The sequence below is a fragment of the Lipophrys pholis genome (assembly GCF_963383615.2).
Source record: "Lipophrys pholis genome assembly, chromosome: 6".
In the NCBI taxonomy this organism is placed as follows: Eukaryota; Metazoa; Chordata; class Actinopteri; order Blenniiformes; family Blenniidae; genus Lipophrys; species Lipophrys pholis.
Window position 1 is genome coordinate 18,165,545 of NC_137629.1, and position 17,028 is coordinate 18,182,572.

At 43.2% G+C, this 17,028-nt stretch overlaps 2 protein-coding genes across 2 annotated transcripts in view; both read right to left on the reverse strand.

The window, feature by feature from the left end:
* Positions 1-1,974, reverse strand: part of gpc4 (glypican 4) — a 30,568-nt gene extending 28,594 nt beyond the window's left edge. Inside the window, exon 1 of the mRNA XM_080465025.1 lies at positions 1,063-1,974. Coding sequence (XP_080321151.1) covers positions 1,063-1,219 — 157 coding nt within the window. The 5' untranslated portion in view covers positions 1,220-1,974. The remainder of the gene's footprint in view (positions 1-1,062) is intronic.
* A 5,034-nt stretch (positions 1,975-7,008) lies between these two features.
* gpc3 (glypican 3) overlaps positions 7,009-17,028 on the reverse strand; it is a gene marked incomplete at its 5' end in the record, with an annotated part of 66,947 nt that continues 56,927 nt past the window's right edge. The window contains one exon of the mRNA XM_080466165.1: positions 7,009-9,657. Within this exon, the coding sequence (XP_080322291.1) occupies positions 9,482-9,657 (176 nt within the window). The 3' untranslated portion in view covers positions 7,009-9,481. The remainder of the gene's footprint in view (positions 9,658-17,028) is intronic.

The window sequence follows — 17,028 nt, forward strand, 5'->3', positions numbered from 1 at the left end:
CATAGCAGTCGCTAACTGAGGAAGCTGGGAAATAAACACAGGCCTGGCTTCTTTCAATGGGGAGAGGAGTTTGATGTGTTGATTATAGCTCTTTATTGTTATGAATTACCTACAAGTATTTCCTAAATGAAGACTATGTTTACCCACCGGAGCGCTCAAGTGATGCCAGCAACACATACCAACGGTTCACTGCTGTAATTTCCTCTGGAGTTGATGTGCTGAAACTTTCCTACAGTGCCTCTATGCTGACTTTTACTAGAACACACACACAACAAATACATTTTCTTAAGTGACAGTCCAAGTGTCAGTTGTACTCAGTTGGAAAAGTTATCTGGACTAATGTCCACAATCACGTCTGCATACTTTTAACATTGCTCAGACTTAAAAACCCCCTTGGGGAAATTCCTTGTTTCAAGGATGTGGTGGGCAGCCACATTACGACACTCCAGGGAGCTGATGGGGGTCAAGGGTCTTTGCTCAGGGACCCACAGTGGTGACCTGTCCGCTGTCGGATTCGAACCTGCCAACTTCCGATCCAAAGTCGGCGTCGCTCGCCACTCGACCACCGCTCCCCAAAGAAGAGTAAACTTGGGTATCAGGAGTTAACAGGTTTGAATCCCACAGGTGACAGGTCACCATCATGAGTCCCTGAGCAAAGACCCTTGACCCCAATCAGCGCCCAGAGCATCCTAGGAATGGGTATACGGAAAAAGTTTTTTTTTTTTTAAGTTTATAAGCTATGTCTTCCTATTATCACTGATGCCAGCATGAAAACCACAACATAATAATAATTAATTAAAAAACAAAAAAGGTAAACTAAATCCGGGAATGTAAACACAACCCAAAAAATGTAATGAATTAAAAAAAAAAAAAAAGAATAAAGCAGATGTGTTTAAGCTTCAAGAGTTATTTAAAGGGTAGCATTGGGACCACCAGGAGACCTCTCCACGACCTGTGGGGGGTCCACGACCCCTACTTTAACAGTTTAAAAACATCCCTCCCAAAAACAAATTAACAACAAAAAAAGACAGAAAATGAATAAATGAAGAAGAAAAACCTCACCAGTGATCCCTTTGTTGGGCACATCGTTAACGTTGAAGCCTTTGGAGCTGTACGCAGCGCGAACTTCGTTACAGTTTTTTAACTTTTGCTCCGCGGTGCTCGAGACAGACAACACAACCAGCGTGCTGGCGACACACAGCACGAGCAGCCGCTTCATCTCGACTCTTTCAGGGGGAGAAAAAAGAACAACTACCGGGGAAAAATTTAAATAAAAGTTTTTAAAAAAAAATAAAAATTTAAAAGAAACTCTCAGGTGTGTGTGTGTGAGCTATGAGAGAGTTAGAGTGGCTCCCACGCCGAGTTTCCTCATGGAGATTTCTTCAGCTCAACAGAAACTTCATTCACAGCTGCTGCGGCCAACTCTCCACAAAACTGCGAGAAAAAATAAAAACCTTACAAAAAAACACCTCCGCTTTTAAGTTACACGCCGGTATGCTTAATGTCGAGTTCCAGACTCGATTGAAAACACTTTCAAAACATGTAAATGAAAAAGAGAAAGAAAAAAAAAAGTTTTTCGGACTGGAGTTAAAAAAAAAAAAAAACAATCTCAGAGTCACACTGCTGCTTCGACGGAGACCGAAACAACGAGAGTAAACCAGGGCAGGACGAAGTTACTTGGGAGAGAAAAAAAGTTTTGTTTCCTTTGTCCTTGTTTGTCTTCTTTTTCTTGCTTTCTCCTGCAGGAGTGGGAGCAGGCCGTGGTTTCGGTGGGACAGGACGCAGGGGCTGCTTCGTACTGGGATCCAGATGCGAGCGAGAGGAAGAAAAAAAAAAAAAAAAAAAAAAGAAAAGTCCTGGTGGACACCCAGGAGCGAGAGCCAGTTCCGGGGACAAAGACCTGGAGATCAGGAACACCAGGGGTGGAGCATGGAGCAGGGACTTCCACCCTGGATCTCTCCTCTCTCGAGTGTCTAGACTGGAGGCAACTGCTCCTGAAAATCAGGACTGGAGCTGCAGGGTGGAGCTCCGCACGGTGGCATAACAGATGATATAAGGGGAAAGAAACATTTGGTGCACAAATGTCATCCAGACCACAACTGTTGGTTTTTTTTTGTTTCCATTGCGGATTCCTGCTGCGACCTTATCTGCTCTTCATTGTCTGTGTGGAGATAACGGCAGATAAAAGTCCTTGATCTTAATGGACTTTCCTCATCTTTCTCACACAATCATGACAGAGTCAGTAAAACAGTCAGAGCTAATGAGCTCTAGGAACCATCCACAGCTGAAAACCAATACATTCATGACAGAAGAGTGAAAATAAGGATCAATAGGTGTTAAACCATTAAAGTCCTCCAGAAAGACCTTTATCTCGGTCCGTGTTTGAGACGGCGATGGCAAAAGGACTCGTATTCTTTACCGGAGTAGAAGCACAGTTTATGCACAATACAATAATAAATACACAATAAAAGTATTGATTCGAACTCCTGTACTTTAGTAAAAGTGAAAAGTGCTGGTTCTGAAGTAAGACTATCATGGGTTCAAATGTGTGGAGTTTGCATGTTCCTCCCTGCATGTGTGCGGGTTGGGTGTCCTCCCACGGTCCAAAAAACATGCATGCGAGGTTAATTGTGACCCTAAATTGCCCTCTCGATATGAGTGTGTGTGGTTGTCTGTCTCTCTGTGTTTGCCCTGTGATGGACTATTGGCCCATCCTTCCCTCGCACATAGTCAGCTGGGACTGGTTTTTCCTGAACACGTTGGTTTTCTCCATGTACTCAGGGTTCCATGATCCAAAAATATGGATTTAAGCTTAATCGATGACACTACATGTCCTCTTACATGCACATTTCAGTGTGTGACTCTCTCTAGGTTGCCATTTTTACATTGACCTGGCAAACCCCCTAGTTTTAACCCCACAACCAATGATACAGTGAACCAAGAGCCAGGTATTCTCCAGGATATGTATTGAAGGTATTGCAACAGTGTGAAGAGTAGACCCAGGACATCCCGACACGGTTCAATCGCAACAACTGTTTTTAATAGAAACATGAACACAAGAAGCAAGTGTATTATGATGGCAATTCAGCAAAAATGGCAGTGAACTGGCAAGACGAGGAAGGTTGCAGTAGGGGTGGGGGTGGTGGGGTGTTATAATTTCATATCTACAAACCTTAGATTTTGCTCATTAGGTGTTAACATCGTCTATTTATTCTCTGTAGGTTTCTGTTGCAGATTTGACATGAAATGACCCATGTTTGCGCTCCCCATCTGTTTTTCCTGTCAAACTGAGATTTACATAACGAGAAAGCACATGACGCAGGACATGTTGTCATCCACATGAGTTATTTCAGTACAAACTTTATAACCCAGTACATCCCAGTTTGTTTAAAAGCTCCAGATCAGACCCTTGCTCGTGTTTCAGTAACCATAGAGGCAAAAAGAAATTACAGGCCCGGTCCTGCCGCAAACGCAGGTCAGTCTGGTCCTGCCAGCAACGGAGTACCCATGTTTGTAATATGCAGCTGCCTGTCGCTGGGAGCTCAACCCTCTTGTAAACCACAGTAAACATGCTGCTGGAAACATGGTGGACCTGTGCACAAGGACAAATATTACAGTTAGAAATAATAAAGGTGCATACAGCAAATAAAGATTAGTGTACTCTTGTTCCTCTTCAGTTGCTCAAAATAGAGTGAACCTTGTGAAAACCAGGCCAGATTTCTGTGGCCGAAAACTTTCCGGCAGCTTGTTGCCTGAGCATGGATTTTGAATAATGTCAAGGTATACACAAATGTTGTCTGTCATCTATTTTAAGAAGCACTTTGTTCTATTTGCAGTCGTCTGCTCTCTGTCTCCCACCCTTGCCCCAGTTGCAACAGCAAGTGTAAATAATCTGCGATCACCTTTAATGTATCAGATTGAATGAAGCGAGGCACACAAAGATCAAACTAATGATTTCACACAATCCCTCTTTAGCTGCCTCCTACCTCTTAAATTCTAATGAGATGTCACACACATGGTTTTTAAATATGGAAGATAAATTAAATATAGTGTTTTGAATTTGGATCAGGTGTATGGAGACTTGGAGACAGTCACGCCGTCCAGAAAGTCCTTTACATAAGGTGAAGACTTGTTTTAATGTGAGACTACAGTTATATTAATGATTAGGTAACTAGTGGTTATAGTCTAGTGCTTAGTAACTCTTTAGAAAATAGTTCCTATGTCTCCAAAAAGGAATAAAACGTAACAAGCGTGTGTGTATGGATGTGTTTTGTATACACTGTGAGCAACTGTATGTGTCCCGACCTCACAGTATGGAGACCTGGCTGAAATAAGAGGACGTCAGTCAAATCTCCATAATGTAAGTAATTAGATTTTGAGATTGAGATAATTAGACTAAGCTTTGTGTTACGTTTAACTAAGGCGTTAAAGCTAAACAATTGACTGTTATGGTTAAGATTAAGGTGAGTTTACACTGCTGGATATGAATGTAAGTCAATGCAACGTCCCCTGAAGTTATGGAAATGTGGTGTGTGCGTGTCTGTGTGTGTGTGTGTGTGTGTGTGTGTGTGTGTGTGTGTGTGTGTGTGCGTGGGTGTGTGTGTGTGTGTGTGCGTCCCTCGGTTTGGGGGGTAGCACTCGGGCAAAATGACATTCCTCCCTTTGTGCTCGCATTCCTCAGGCGGCTCCATTCATTCTGTGTGACTGCGGCGGCTGCAGGGGAAGCCAGGGGTTTGTGAGGAGCAGGAGGAGGATGCTGGAGCTGTGTGCATGGGAGAGCGTGGGCCCGGCGCTCCTCAACAAAAGGTAAGAAAATGGTCCAGTGCCATGGTAATTAGACGTGAATGAGCTTTGAACGACATGACATGTCCCAGGCTTTTCTCTCTGTGGCAGAGGAATTTTAACGTCCAGCTTGGTTAAAAAAATTGGACTGGACTTGGAGGGGGGGGGGGATGAGAGGTGGTGGTGGTGGTGGTGGTGGTGGTGGTGGTGGGGGGTGGGGGGTGGGGGGTGGGGGGTCCACACGCTCCTGACCACCTGAGTCACCTTGTTGATTTAGTTTATATGCACTGTTTGATGACCCCTCTGACTTGTAAAGGTACCCCAAGCCCAAACATCTGAGCATGACCATGAAGTGAAGCTGAAATACATATTCATAGGCAGTTATTCACTCAGGCATTAAATGCAAGCGTTCCTCATAGTCAGCTATTCTCACTGTTCCTGCTGACTAACATCAAACTGACCTTTCACTCTCATAATGCAGGCTCCTCCAACATTGCCCCAATATTACCCTAAGAAAACACATGAACTCTGCATTTCAATGGGCCTGTTTGCCCATTCTCCAGCCTCACATTAGCATTCAGGGTGTCACCCCCACCCCATCGAGGGTGAGCTGCTGCTTTCTCTGCAGCCACTGTTTGCTCATCTCCTAATCAGCCCTTCTCTCCCCAACTCAAAAAGCTGCATTTCCAGCTCGGGAGAGAAAAGCACAGCTGGATAATGGTGGAGTTTTTTTTTTTTTTTTTTAATCTAAACCTGCCAAGTGGAGGGAGTGTGGGTGTGAAAAGGTACAGCGGAGAATTGGGAACACAGAAGACGGGTTTTGAAGTGTGTTTGCTGTGACAAGCGTGGTATGTGAGTGATTGACCTTGTTAGGGGAGCAGACAGGCTTTAAATAAGGCAGACGAAATGCAAACAATTAGGACTAATGAAGCTGGTTTCATTGTTGGGTCGCTGGATAAGGGTCTGTTACCTGGTCGATGTGAATCGGGGGGGGGGGGGGGGGGGGGGGGACACTGATTGAGTTGAATGTGGAGAATCCCCACGGAGAGGGGCAAGAGAGGAGAGGCTCATGCCCAGAGTAGTCCATCATCTGCTGAGTGAGAAATATGGTTCAGAGGAAAACACACATGATTCACGTGTTGCTTGGGGGATTCAGAGAACCGCGAGCAGCGTCCAGAGACACATAAATTATGTGATTCATGAAAGGCCTTTGAAGTGGATCAGACTGTGAAAAGCACACAAAGTAACATAGGCAGTATACTTGCAACACTCTGCGCCCCATTCCTAACCTCTGTGGTGCACCACCCATTTTCACCTCACTGTTATTCAAGGGGAAATCTTCCAACTCTGTACCTGTAACGTATTTCTGAAAGTTACTGTAAATTCTTTCATTTCTGTTTTTCATGTTATCCACTCATTGGCGTCCCTCAACAACTGCAGAAAAAAATAAATGGTTGCCTCCTTTGAAACAGGTTCAGTTTGTTAATGTATTTTTACTTTTTATCAACAATGAAATGTAAACTAACATCACTGTCAAATGAAACTCTGAGCTCATTTCCCCTCCTTCATTCAGTTTGACAGTAGCTGTCCTCCCCCCATAGATAGATAGATAGATAGATAGATAGATAGATAGATAGATAGATAGATAGATAGATAGACATAACACTAATGTTAAGTACACAAAGCACACAAATCCATAGAATCTACACAAATAATACACTTCTAACTATAAAATCTAAAGTAATACTAAAATGTATTAAAAGTTTACTTAATGGTTTTGCCCTAAATGATCACAGGCATGTAGGAAGTTACAGCAACACCTTTCCCCCCTCAAAAAGGATTTACATTGACATTTATTTTTATATCTTTTGAGACTCATGAGCATGTCTGCAGGAAAATCCTCATATTTGTTCAACTCGCTTTTTGCATTTTGAATACAAGTATAATAATAATAATAATAACGTTTGAATCAAAGTATTATGAGACGGTTGAGTTTGCATTCCCTCATTATTCACTGTACAAAGCAAATCATCTTTGATTTTATAGTTAATGTCAAAATATCTTCCTTTGCTCTGCATCCACCCTCATCCACGAGTGAAGAAGTCAGAGAAAAGACGTGAAATCTAAAAATAAGCTTTTTTTTTTTATGAACTAAACACATTCATACGTTTTCCGTAATGTGCAAGATGCTGTTAATATATCCACACACGACACTCAACACAAAACCTCAAAACATGTTCAGTTTATTTCACATTGTACGTCGATCAACATACAACTGAGAAAAACATACAAACACCAAACTGTGCATTAACATTTCTCCTTCCATGACCCCGGGTCTGAAACAGCGTGGGTCTTTTTTACTGATCATAAGCAGAGCTTTAACATGACAAACACATGGAACTAATAAACATCATTAGGCTGGTATCTGAGTCAGGATCTCCACATACTTCCGAGCACTTAGATCGCTCCGGCCTGGCTCACACCGACACAGATTTCCATCGAGCGTTGAAAACAAACTGTTCTCACTAACATGTCAATTTTATATTACACATTATGATCATGATCACTCCCTCATCTAATTTGTGCATGCCCAATGTTTCTTTGAGGGTCATCGACTTGCTATAGTCGATAGTTTGAATGCAAACAAAAAGTAGTCGTTTGCAGTACATTTAGGATCGATATCAACATGTTTACCAGGAAAAGAAGCATGTGAAATAAAAGGCATATCAAACAGCTTTTTATGACGAACCTGCAGAGATACAGCTGCATTACTTGACCCCTCAACGTCACTTGGAAGAAAAGACATTTACAATCATAACAATCTAACTTTATTGCAACCTACAGGTCCGATATTACTGTTTTTAGTGACCAAGATGACTTTTCCAAGTGTAAAATGCCAAAACATGATAAACTCAACTTTTTGAGAGGTTGAAAGTTATACTGTTTTTAATTTTTGAATAAATATAACAACACGTTTTCAATAAAGTTGGAACAGGAAAGTGTGTATCATCCCTTCTTCTGGTACCAAGCTTCTGTAAATATTTGTAATTGTTCACAATTATTTTTAGATGTAGTTTTTGCAGGTTGGTGAGCTTCTGCTTTTCGACAATGCTCCTTTTATACCCAGCTAAACGACTAATTTGTTATAATCTGACAGCTTAAAGAATGCTCCCTATTTTTACCACTTGCCTATAGTGCCAACGTCCCCGGATTATCAAATCAGGAATTTCTTCTTAATTGCTCACACTACTGAAATATTTTTGGAATCGCAACAAAATGAAAAAAAATGAAATTGCACAAATTAAAGGGGAAAATTAGGAATTAAAAAAAATTAAAAAAAAACAGTGTGCATGTGTTGTGAGGGGAGTTTCTTAGCAGTGTGGCTGTCCATGAAACCGAGCCATCAATGCACCTGATAGGACGGGCCAACACTGCCAGCTGTGCAGTCAGCTTGGTGGCAGCAGCAGCAGCAGCAGCAGCAGCAGCAGCAGCAGCAGCAGCAGCAGCAGCAGCAGCAGCAGCAGCTTTTAATGAGCGACTTTCCACACATCCATCACACGTCCTCCAGTGTAAATAACAAGGGGGCTGGACTTCATCTCCTAACCACACTTCATTTTGAAAACCAAACAGAATTAAGTAAACAATAAACTGACTTCTGGTTTTAAACCGAGAACACAGAAGCAACAAGTGATTAAATACAAAGGGCAGACTTTGAAAGTGTATGAGCCCAGTGCAAACCAACGAACACACATTTTTACACATATTTATACTTCATTTTACTGCTCACTTTATGCACAGTGCAAAGAAAAAAAAAAAGAAAAAAAAAGGAAGGAGTTGGAAAGTTGTAGCAAGGCTTCATAGTCCATCCAAGAGTTTCAATCCAGAAATCAAAGTACCAATACTGCAAATAAACTGGATTTGTAAACATGGCACCAACACGGGAAACTGTACACTTATCAGGCTGATATGGAGACTGATGCTGTGGTGATAGCCCTTGCATCTTTTTCTTTTTTTAAATCATAGGGCTCTTAAGAAATAAGAAAAATGATGATGGTGGAAGTGTGAGGGAATCAAACTCGTTGCAGAGCAGCTTTAGGAGCAGTGCATCTTTAAGTGAGTGATTCACTTCAGCCTTCAGGGTAAAGAAACTCACAAAATAAAAAAAAATAAAAAAAACAACAACTGTTGGTCCAGTGCTGGCAGGAGATCATTCATAGCCAGGATGGAAAAAATAGTAGCAGTTGGTTTCTTCTTCCCCGTCCAGCTTGTTCCTGCAGGGCAATAACTGAGCGCAGACTCAGAGTCAAAGCATTTTGAGAAAAAAAAGGCCTGTTTTGTGTTAGAGCCTCAGCTACAGGTCCAGAACAAAGCTGTCCAATGGTGTGCATCTCCATCATGGTGTTGCTATAGAGAGGGTGGCGAGGCAAGAGGGCACCAAGTTGAAATAGCTGTGGTGGGAGTGGACTGGTTGGTAAGTCTCATATTTACACAATTCCGAGGTTTTTTTTTCTCTAGTGTGCTTTCAGAGGTTTGGTGAAAACATCTGCTGACTCTGAATAAGATGAAACAGCTTTATTTTGTACGGGATGGAGAAATGTAATGTTCTTTATTCCACTGATGAGCCATTGTACTTGAAACCAGAGCTGGTTTGTCACTGTCCACACAGTTTGGAGGGAAGGGGTGAGCGAGTGGGACGGCGTCAGTGGAGACGAAGCAGGACCAGAGCGAGTGTCGCCGGGCCGGTCAGAACCAGGTAGCCCCTCCGCAGGTCGGCCGCGGGCGAGGAGGCGCCTCCGACCCCGCCTGTGGCCAGCCGAGGGGTCAGCAGCTGCTCCTGGAAGGTGAAGTCGTCCACTGCCAGGTTATCAGACAGGTCTGCGAGGGAGACAGAAGGTAACGGGGCACGGTGAAAGAATGAAAACTATGAGAGGCAGGAAAAAGGATGGAGCCGGTTAGAATAAACACTGTGACAAAATCTGAAAAACACATGTCTGTCCTCCTCTCGTATCATGTCTTACACAGCTGTAAAAACAATGTTACATCGGGAGAAACCCAAGTCCCTCATATAACCAGATGTTGCATGTTATTGTTGCAGACACATGCTGAATCACGCAGACATCAATTTTGCTGAGAGTGAGTGTTGAAATGCCGATTCAAGTGGTGAGATGCCGAGAAACCCCCCAAAATAAGCTGCTGCATGAGATCACGTCTGAGCGTGTAACACAATCACCACTTTTGACTGACGCGTGTCTTCTGTCTGATTCCACCTTCAACGAGAGAGAGAGAGAGATGATGGATGATTTATGAGATGAGACGTGGCTCACTAAATAGAGGGATCACAGAGATTTAATCCTAATTTGAACTTTTCCCTTTACCAGCACAGTTTTCTGCTGAGACAACACACATCAGCATTGTTGGAACATTGTAACAGTCCATCCTTCTATAATCCCCAGGGGAAGACATTCTTTTTTCTTCTATACCCACTCAGTCCAAGTGGAGGGTTGCAAGGGTCCGGAGTCAATAACATTTGATCTATATGAACACCTTGATTGATCATCAGATCCACCTTAATTATTTTTCACAAAAAGATTCCCAAGGTGTGGGGTAAATTGTCAACTAATTATGCAACGCTGGGCAATTCATGGAAGCTGAGACACGCATCATTTATGCGTTTTCGTTTCAGAAAGTTTTACATTCACAGAGCTATGTTTTGAAACAGACGCCCATTTCTACACACAGTGGGTGTAGTGGTCAGTGGCTTCGCCTCACAGTGAAAGACTGATGGTTCGAAATTTGGTCGGGGACTTTTCTGTTTCGAATTGTCATGCCTTGGGTTTGTGTCTCCACTTTCCTTCCACAGACCAAAAACATGTGCTTGAGGTTAATTAGTCACTTTGAAATTGCTGGTAGATGTGAATGTGAGGGTGTTCTCTGCTTCCCCAACAGTCAGCTGGGACTGACGCCAGTTTCCCACGACGCTGAATTGGATAAAGTGACGCCAAGAAGACGGATGGATGAAAGTTTTATCAGAAAAATATGTGATATTGTGGCAAAGCCTAACATGAAACAAGTTTTCTTCAACTTTCAATCAATTGCTCTCTTTCACTTTTACACTGTAAAACATCTTGCTTATGAATTTGTTATTTTTTAAAAAAATTTTTGGGGGTGTGTGATAGGAAATAAAGTCGCATACCCGTTAAAAACACATCAAGGTTGAAATCAGTGATTGAAGCAAATAAAAGAGTAAGTTCTTCATCAGCTTTGACGCGACTATATTTTAACAAGGGAATGAGTTTTAGTACAAAGGTCAAAGACTTTTTCAAGATCTATTTTTCAATTATTACGAGAACTATTAGGCTTTATTTGCAGAATGTCAAAGTGACTGGCCGTTGGCTTTGGAAAATAATGTTATGTAAGCTTACTGGAAAAAGCAAAGTGACTGCCCAAGCACAATCAATAGAAACACAGATACAAATCAGGCTCCTAAGAGGTCAAAATAAAATCTTTCGGCTGCAACGTCTGACTCTAAACTGAAAATCTGCTTTAAATATTTATAATATTCCCTTCTTGTATTCAGCTATATTTTCATATTTGTTTTTCTTTTATCTGCAGTTAAACGACATCTGGGACGAAGTGTAAAAGAAAAACGTATGTCCGCGTGTGAAACTGGTGCTGCTGTCATCTCTCCCTCCACAGCTATTGTAACGGCGCCCTAAAGCAAAGGCACTTCACTCATTTGCTCCAATGGGGCTGTTAAGGGGTTTAGTGTCAGTGTGCTGTGGCTGTGAGGTGGACTTCTTGTTGAATAATGACCTAGAAAAACCTTGTTTACAGTAATATAAGTTTCTCAAGGTGAAACGTTTCACTCCCTTCCCCTCCATCTGTTTTGTACGCCGCAGTGACTTCATGGTCACCTGCTGCTCAGCTCCTGCTTACTGCTGTCTCACTGCTCTGCATCCACAGCTGTTCCCCTCCTGACGCTGAGCAGATCCTCCTCCCAGCGTGTGTGCGTGTCTGCCTGGATGTGTGTGTGTGTGTGTGTGTGTGTGTGTGTGTGCACGCACGATGTGATCTGTGCTGCTTTGTCTGGCTGAGAGCGGCGAGCGAGACCGAAATAAAAGGCTGAGTTATGAGAGAGGCCAGGAGGATATCAGTAATAAAGCAGCACTATAGTTAGGAACGCCAGCTATGAGCTGAGCTGTCCCTTGTCAAGCCCGAGGCAGAGCACGTCTCCGCACGCACGCACGCACACACGCACGCACGCACGCACGCACGCACGCACGCACGCACGCACGCACGCACGCACGCACGCACGCACGCACGCACGCACGCACGCACGCACGCACGCACGCACGCACGCAAACAAAGATTCTGTCACAACTGAGGTCCTAAAAAAAACAGATCACTCCTAATTGAATTAGCCCGTTCCATCTGATCTGTGCACTGTTCTCCCTTATGGGAGCGATCCAGTGGGAGGAAGTGGTCGATCCCAGCCACTGTGTGATCAGTGGGAGCAGCCCGGGGTCCGGCGATCCACTTGAGTAGAAACCCAGAGAGCGAGGGGCCCTTCCTGCTCAGTGTCTGTGCCCTCGGGCCGCGACGCTGCCAGGCACCATCTTAAACAGGGGAGCGGGGCAAATAAATAAACCTCCAAAGCTTCGAACGGCATGCCCGATGAATTTCTTTGCGGTTACGACATCGTTTGTACGCCGGCCAGGGGACAATTAACTTTTTTTCCCCTCCTCTCTGTGTCCTCTGACATGGCAGTGGGCAGACATTCTCTGGGGCTCTGAAAGAACGATTTGTCACTGTCGACAGCGGCGCACTGTACTGCCGAGCCAATTAAGCTCAAGGTGCAATTCGATACAGCTTTTATATACACTGTGGATAAGAGGCAGGGCAGAGGGAAGGGAGGGGACGGGCGGTGGGGGCCTGCGCGTCTGCATTTGTGTGTTTGCGGGCGGATGATTGAGTGGGGTGTGTTCGCCCGTCCCTGTGCGTGTTTGTGAATGAGAAGGGGACAAAGTGGGAGAGCATTGTGTTAGTGTGCTTTACAGCGGCAATAATCTGAGTGAAAAAAAAAATCAAAAATTCCAAGAAGTTTCAGGCTCTGAATGAAAAAAAAAAAAAGAAGAGAAAACTCCCAATAAGCTGGAGAAAAGCAGGACTTTCTAACTGGTTTAAACACTTGGACATGAGCACCACAGAGGGGCCTTGTTCTGCGGGATTTAAAAACAACCCAACTGGGACTGAACACTATGCAAACTTAGATCCCTGACACTCCTACACAAGGCTCGGACTAATAATATCCTGGTATAATTAGTGATGAACACCTGTGCCTCTGTATGCGTGTGGTAAAGTGCAGACGGAGTGAGAGTGAGCAAAATGAAAAACACAGACAGAAGTCACCCACATTCCTTTTCTCTTTTTCTTTCACAGGAGAGCCAGGACGGTAGACAGACAGAGACAATTAAGCAAATAGATGGATGCCTCCCGGCTATAAATAGAGCCACAGACCCAACTGTGATTAATGTGACCAACGTGGGCCCTTGTGGCTTCTATCTCAAACAGAGCCCTCCTCCTGCTCGCTCATTCAAGACTTCCATTTCCAGCCGATCACTCTGCAAAAGACACCACCTTGCCAGCGTACCCCTGCTGGCTTTATCGTGGCCTTATGAGCTCCAGTTACGACCCAGGGGAGAGGTCAACAGTCCACCCATTGATTTGTAATGCTCAAGGCCCGGGACCATGAATGAGCAGGCATGGCAGTCACATGCAAGTCTCCAACCGAGGCAGAGTTTAGCCTTTAGAGTCTGTGACCGATGATCAAGTCGAGAGTACCGACTTCTCTAATTGCTAGTTTTGTTTTGGGGCAGGGTCAAGAGACATCGATCAGCTACCTTGAGAATGATCTTAACTTTGATTTGGTCATGTCATAGAAGCTAAAGGGGGTTCCACCACATTTGGCTTCTGCATAGTGATAAGCATTGATTGCACACACTCTTTGCAATGCTAACAGGCTACTTTGGAGTCGCATTAAGATGCACTGATTAAATTGAAAGTCGGTCATTTGCAAGGAGAAATCCCATTAACTTCCAAATGCCCCTGTCAATAATGAACTCGACTGCATTGGAAATGACATAAATGAGCACGAATTAAAAGTGTTTAGTTGCATTGTTTATCTTCTATAATGAATGATTAAGTTGGTGCCGTCACGTTAACTTCTGTAACAGACTGACGAGACCACACAACACTTTTCTTCCCCAGTGAGTCCAGCTAATATTCAGTTTCAGTGTTTCCTCTTTCCCCCAGGGTGCTGCTTGTGTTTAAAAAGCTATTTTTTTGCCCAGAGAGGCAATTATTTAGAACATATCTTGAAGAGTTATGATGCAAACATTGTTGTGCTTTCACTGTAATTTAATAATCCATTTGCAGCTTGTATAAAACTTTTGGTCAAAAGAAATGGGAGGAGGGGGGGTCACATAGAAAAAGTTTAGAAAGTACTGCTGTTACTGAACTCAGACAGAATTTAAACATTTGCAATAGCTTTAACACCTTACTAATATATCATTACATTATTCTCTACATTTCTTGGGTGGCTTTAAAACTTGTAAATGAATAGACTTAACTGTCTCTCTTGGTCAAGCCTCTCCTGACTGTTGTCACAATGATTTACTTAATGCGTTCAGCTGAAGTCATTCAGATGTGAGCAAACATCTGCTGAACTTCTGACAAAAACACAGAGCAACAAAACAGCCGATAACCTACAAACATGGAGGCAGCAAGAAACAGTTTTCATAAACATAAATTAAGTGTTTATAATAGGTGATGCCTCACTCAGGTACTGTGAATACAGGCTAATAGTAATGATACTCACAGTTTGGACATATTTCATTAGAGCTCCTCCAGTAAACAGGAGTTTGATGAAATAGTAAAACTGGTACTGTTCAGCTTCACGTTACGGTAACAGTCAGCCATAGCATAGCAAATGGGTGGTGACAACCAAAAACGTCCTGATCTTAGCCTTTCTGAATTTAATCAATTCAAAACTTTGCCAAAAAAAAGCAACAAAAGAGAAAAACATTCTTTTTACGACCAGGATTGAGAGAGAATGTTGCATAGTATGTATCCTCAATGAATTAATATGATGAATATCCCTTCCACTTTACTGTATTTTCAATAAGCAAACTGCACAAAACCTACAAGAAAAGCTTGTATTTCCATTAAATGCCATTCTATTCATGTATTATCAGATTATTGGCTGCAGTCATTCCATTTTAAAATGTTTTTTTTGATCCTACTTCAATCATTGGATAAGATATTCCATCATTGGCAAAATGTTATTACAATAACGGATCCAATATCTTATTACACCGTTTGCACAATATGACTGTTTGGGCTTTATTACATTGATTAAAGGCCAACATTATTACATTCTTGGCAGGTCTCACATTATCGGTTGTTACAAGGAGACATCAGACACTATCTCAATCTAACACATTTTCTTAGAGAAATAAGTTACTAACTCGTTGCTGCCAAACATACAGTAACATGTCATTCACAACTCTTTTATGCCATTTTCCTTTTGTAAACCTTTCATCAAAGAAGAGAGAATTTAAAGCATATCTGTTTATATTGGTCAAAAAACGTTCTATTTTCATTCACAGCTTTTATTTTTAAATGTCATTCCAGACATCCGTGCCCACTGATCAACCAAAGTTGCCATATATGCTAATGTTTTTGAGGCGCGGTTCTATCCTGTAAGGGTGTATTAGAAATTGTAAATCTGTTTTAGAAGGGCAACAAATCTACTGAATGAAGCTTTTCCTTTTGAGCGTCATGAGTAAACAATTATTCACACAACAGAATTCGGGTTATTTCTTTATGGTTTTGAAATCTAATTTTACACTGTTGGACCTTTTTCCCCAAATCATTCAAACTTGGGTGAGTGGTTAAAAACACATTTTTTTTTGTGGCGTGACCAATTGAGAGCAACATCTATTTCTGCTTTATGTGGATTTCAACCTTGTTTTCCTTAGTGACCAATTCTCTGGAGAACAGGCAGATATATCCAGACACTGTGGGTTTTCAGGGGGCAACGGATGTTTGTTTGGGTCCCCCAAGCAGGTCAAACAGTGGCTGGAGTGTGTGTTTGTGTGTGCATGTTTATGTGTGTGTGGTGTTTCTGTCCGTCTCCACAAAGAGGAACAGGGCAAAAGAAAGGAATTGAAGAGAGGGGGGGGGGGGGGTCTGGAGTTTGGTTTTGAGCAGTGATTGGTGCCTGAGGCTTGTCGTTTACAGTTTGCAGTTGTCACAACAATGAAACTATGTGGAGAAATGGCAAGAATGGCTGCATTTCCCGACACACCTCAAGTACAAGTGAAGACTGCAGGATACAGAAAATACGAGAAGAGCAGTCAGTTTGTGCTGCCTCACACTGTCAGGAAACGTGTTTTGTTTAAACCGTGGCTGGTTTGCTGTCCGGCAGCCACTTGACACATTTCACCTCCTCTGGCAAGCGTCGACCTCCACGGCGAGGTACAGTTTATGTGGTACATGTGTGCTCTGCACAAAGGCCTTTATTTGGTCAGATAAGAATGTGGAATGCAAAGTCTCCAAACACAGGTGCTTCTTATGAAACAGGAGAGATGGTTTAGATTGCTGCTACATTGGCAGACGATGTGTGCACATTACACACCTGAGCTGGTCAAATTTGATCTCAGTTTTTAAGATTCAACAGCTTAAAAGATATTACAGTTTCCAAGGTAAAGTAAATATTTTATCACTTGTCTCATCTCTTCGGAGAAAACGCTCAATTCAGCAGCTTTAGAAAAATGCGAGGGGTTGGTGTGCTTCGTGAGGAGCCGCCTTCCAGCTGCAGAGAAGACAGTGCTTCTGTGAAAACACGATAGGCGCTGCTGAATTCGCTGGCTCCTATCTGGCAGAGTTAACTGATAACAACTGTGATTATTGGCTTCTCAGTCACATTCTGTAACTCCGAGGGTTGGCCGGGGCCGGTCCGTCCCGACTGAGGGCCCGGGAAGGGAATCGAGGGGAGCGGCACGGGATGCCTCTGTCCATGGGTTGGCGGGAATGTGAACGTCTGCCTCCACACCCACAGGCCAACCACAGGGGTGCTCGGAGAGGCTGGGAATGTCGGGCCAAGACAAACGGGGAGGCCCTGCCCCTGGCCTTTGCAACAGCGCTGCACTCTGAGCCGCTCCGGCCTCCCAACTTCCACAGCAC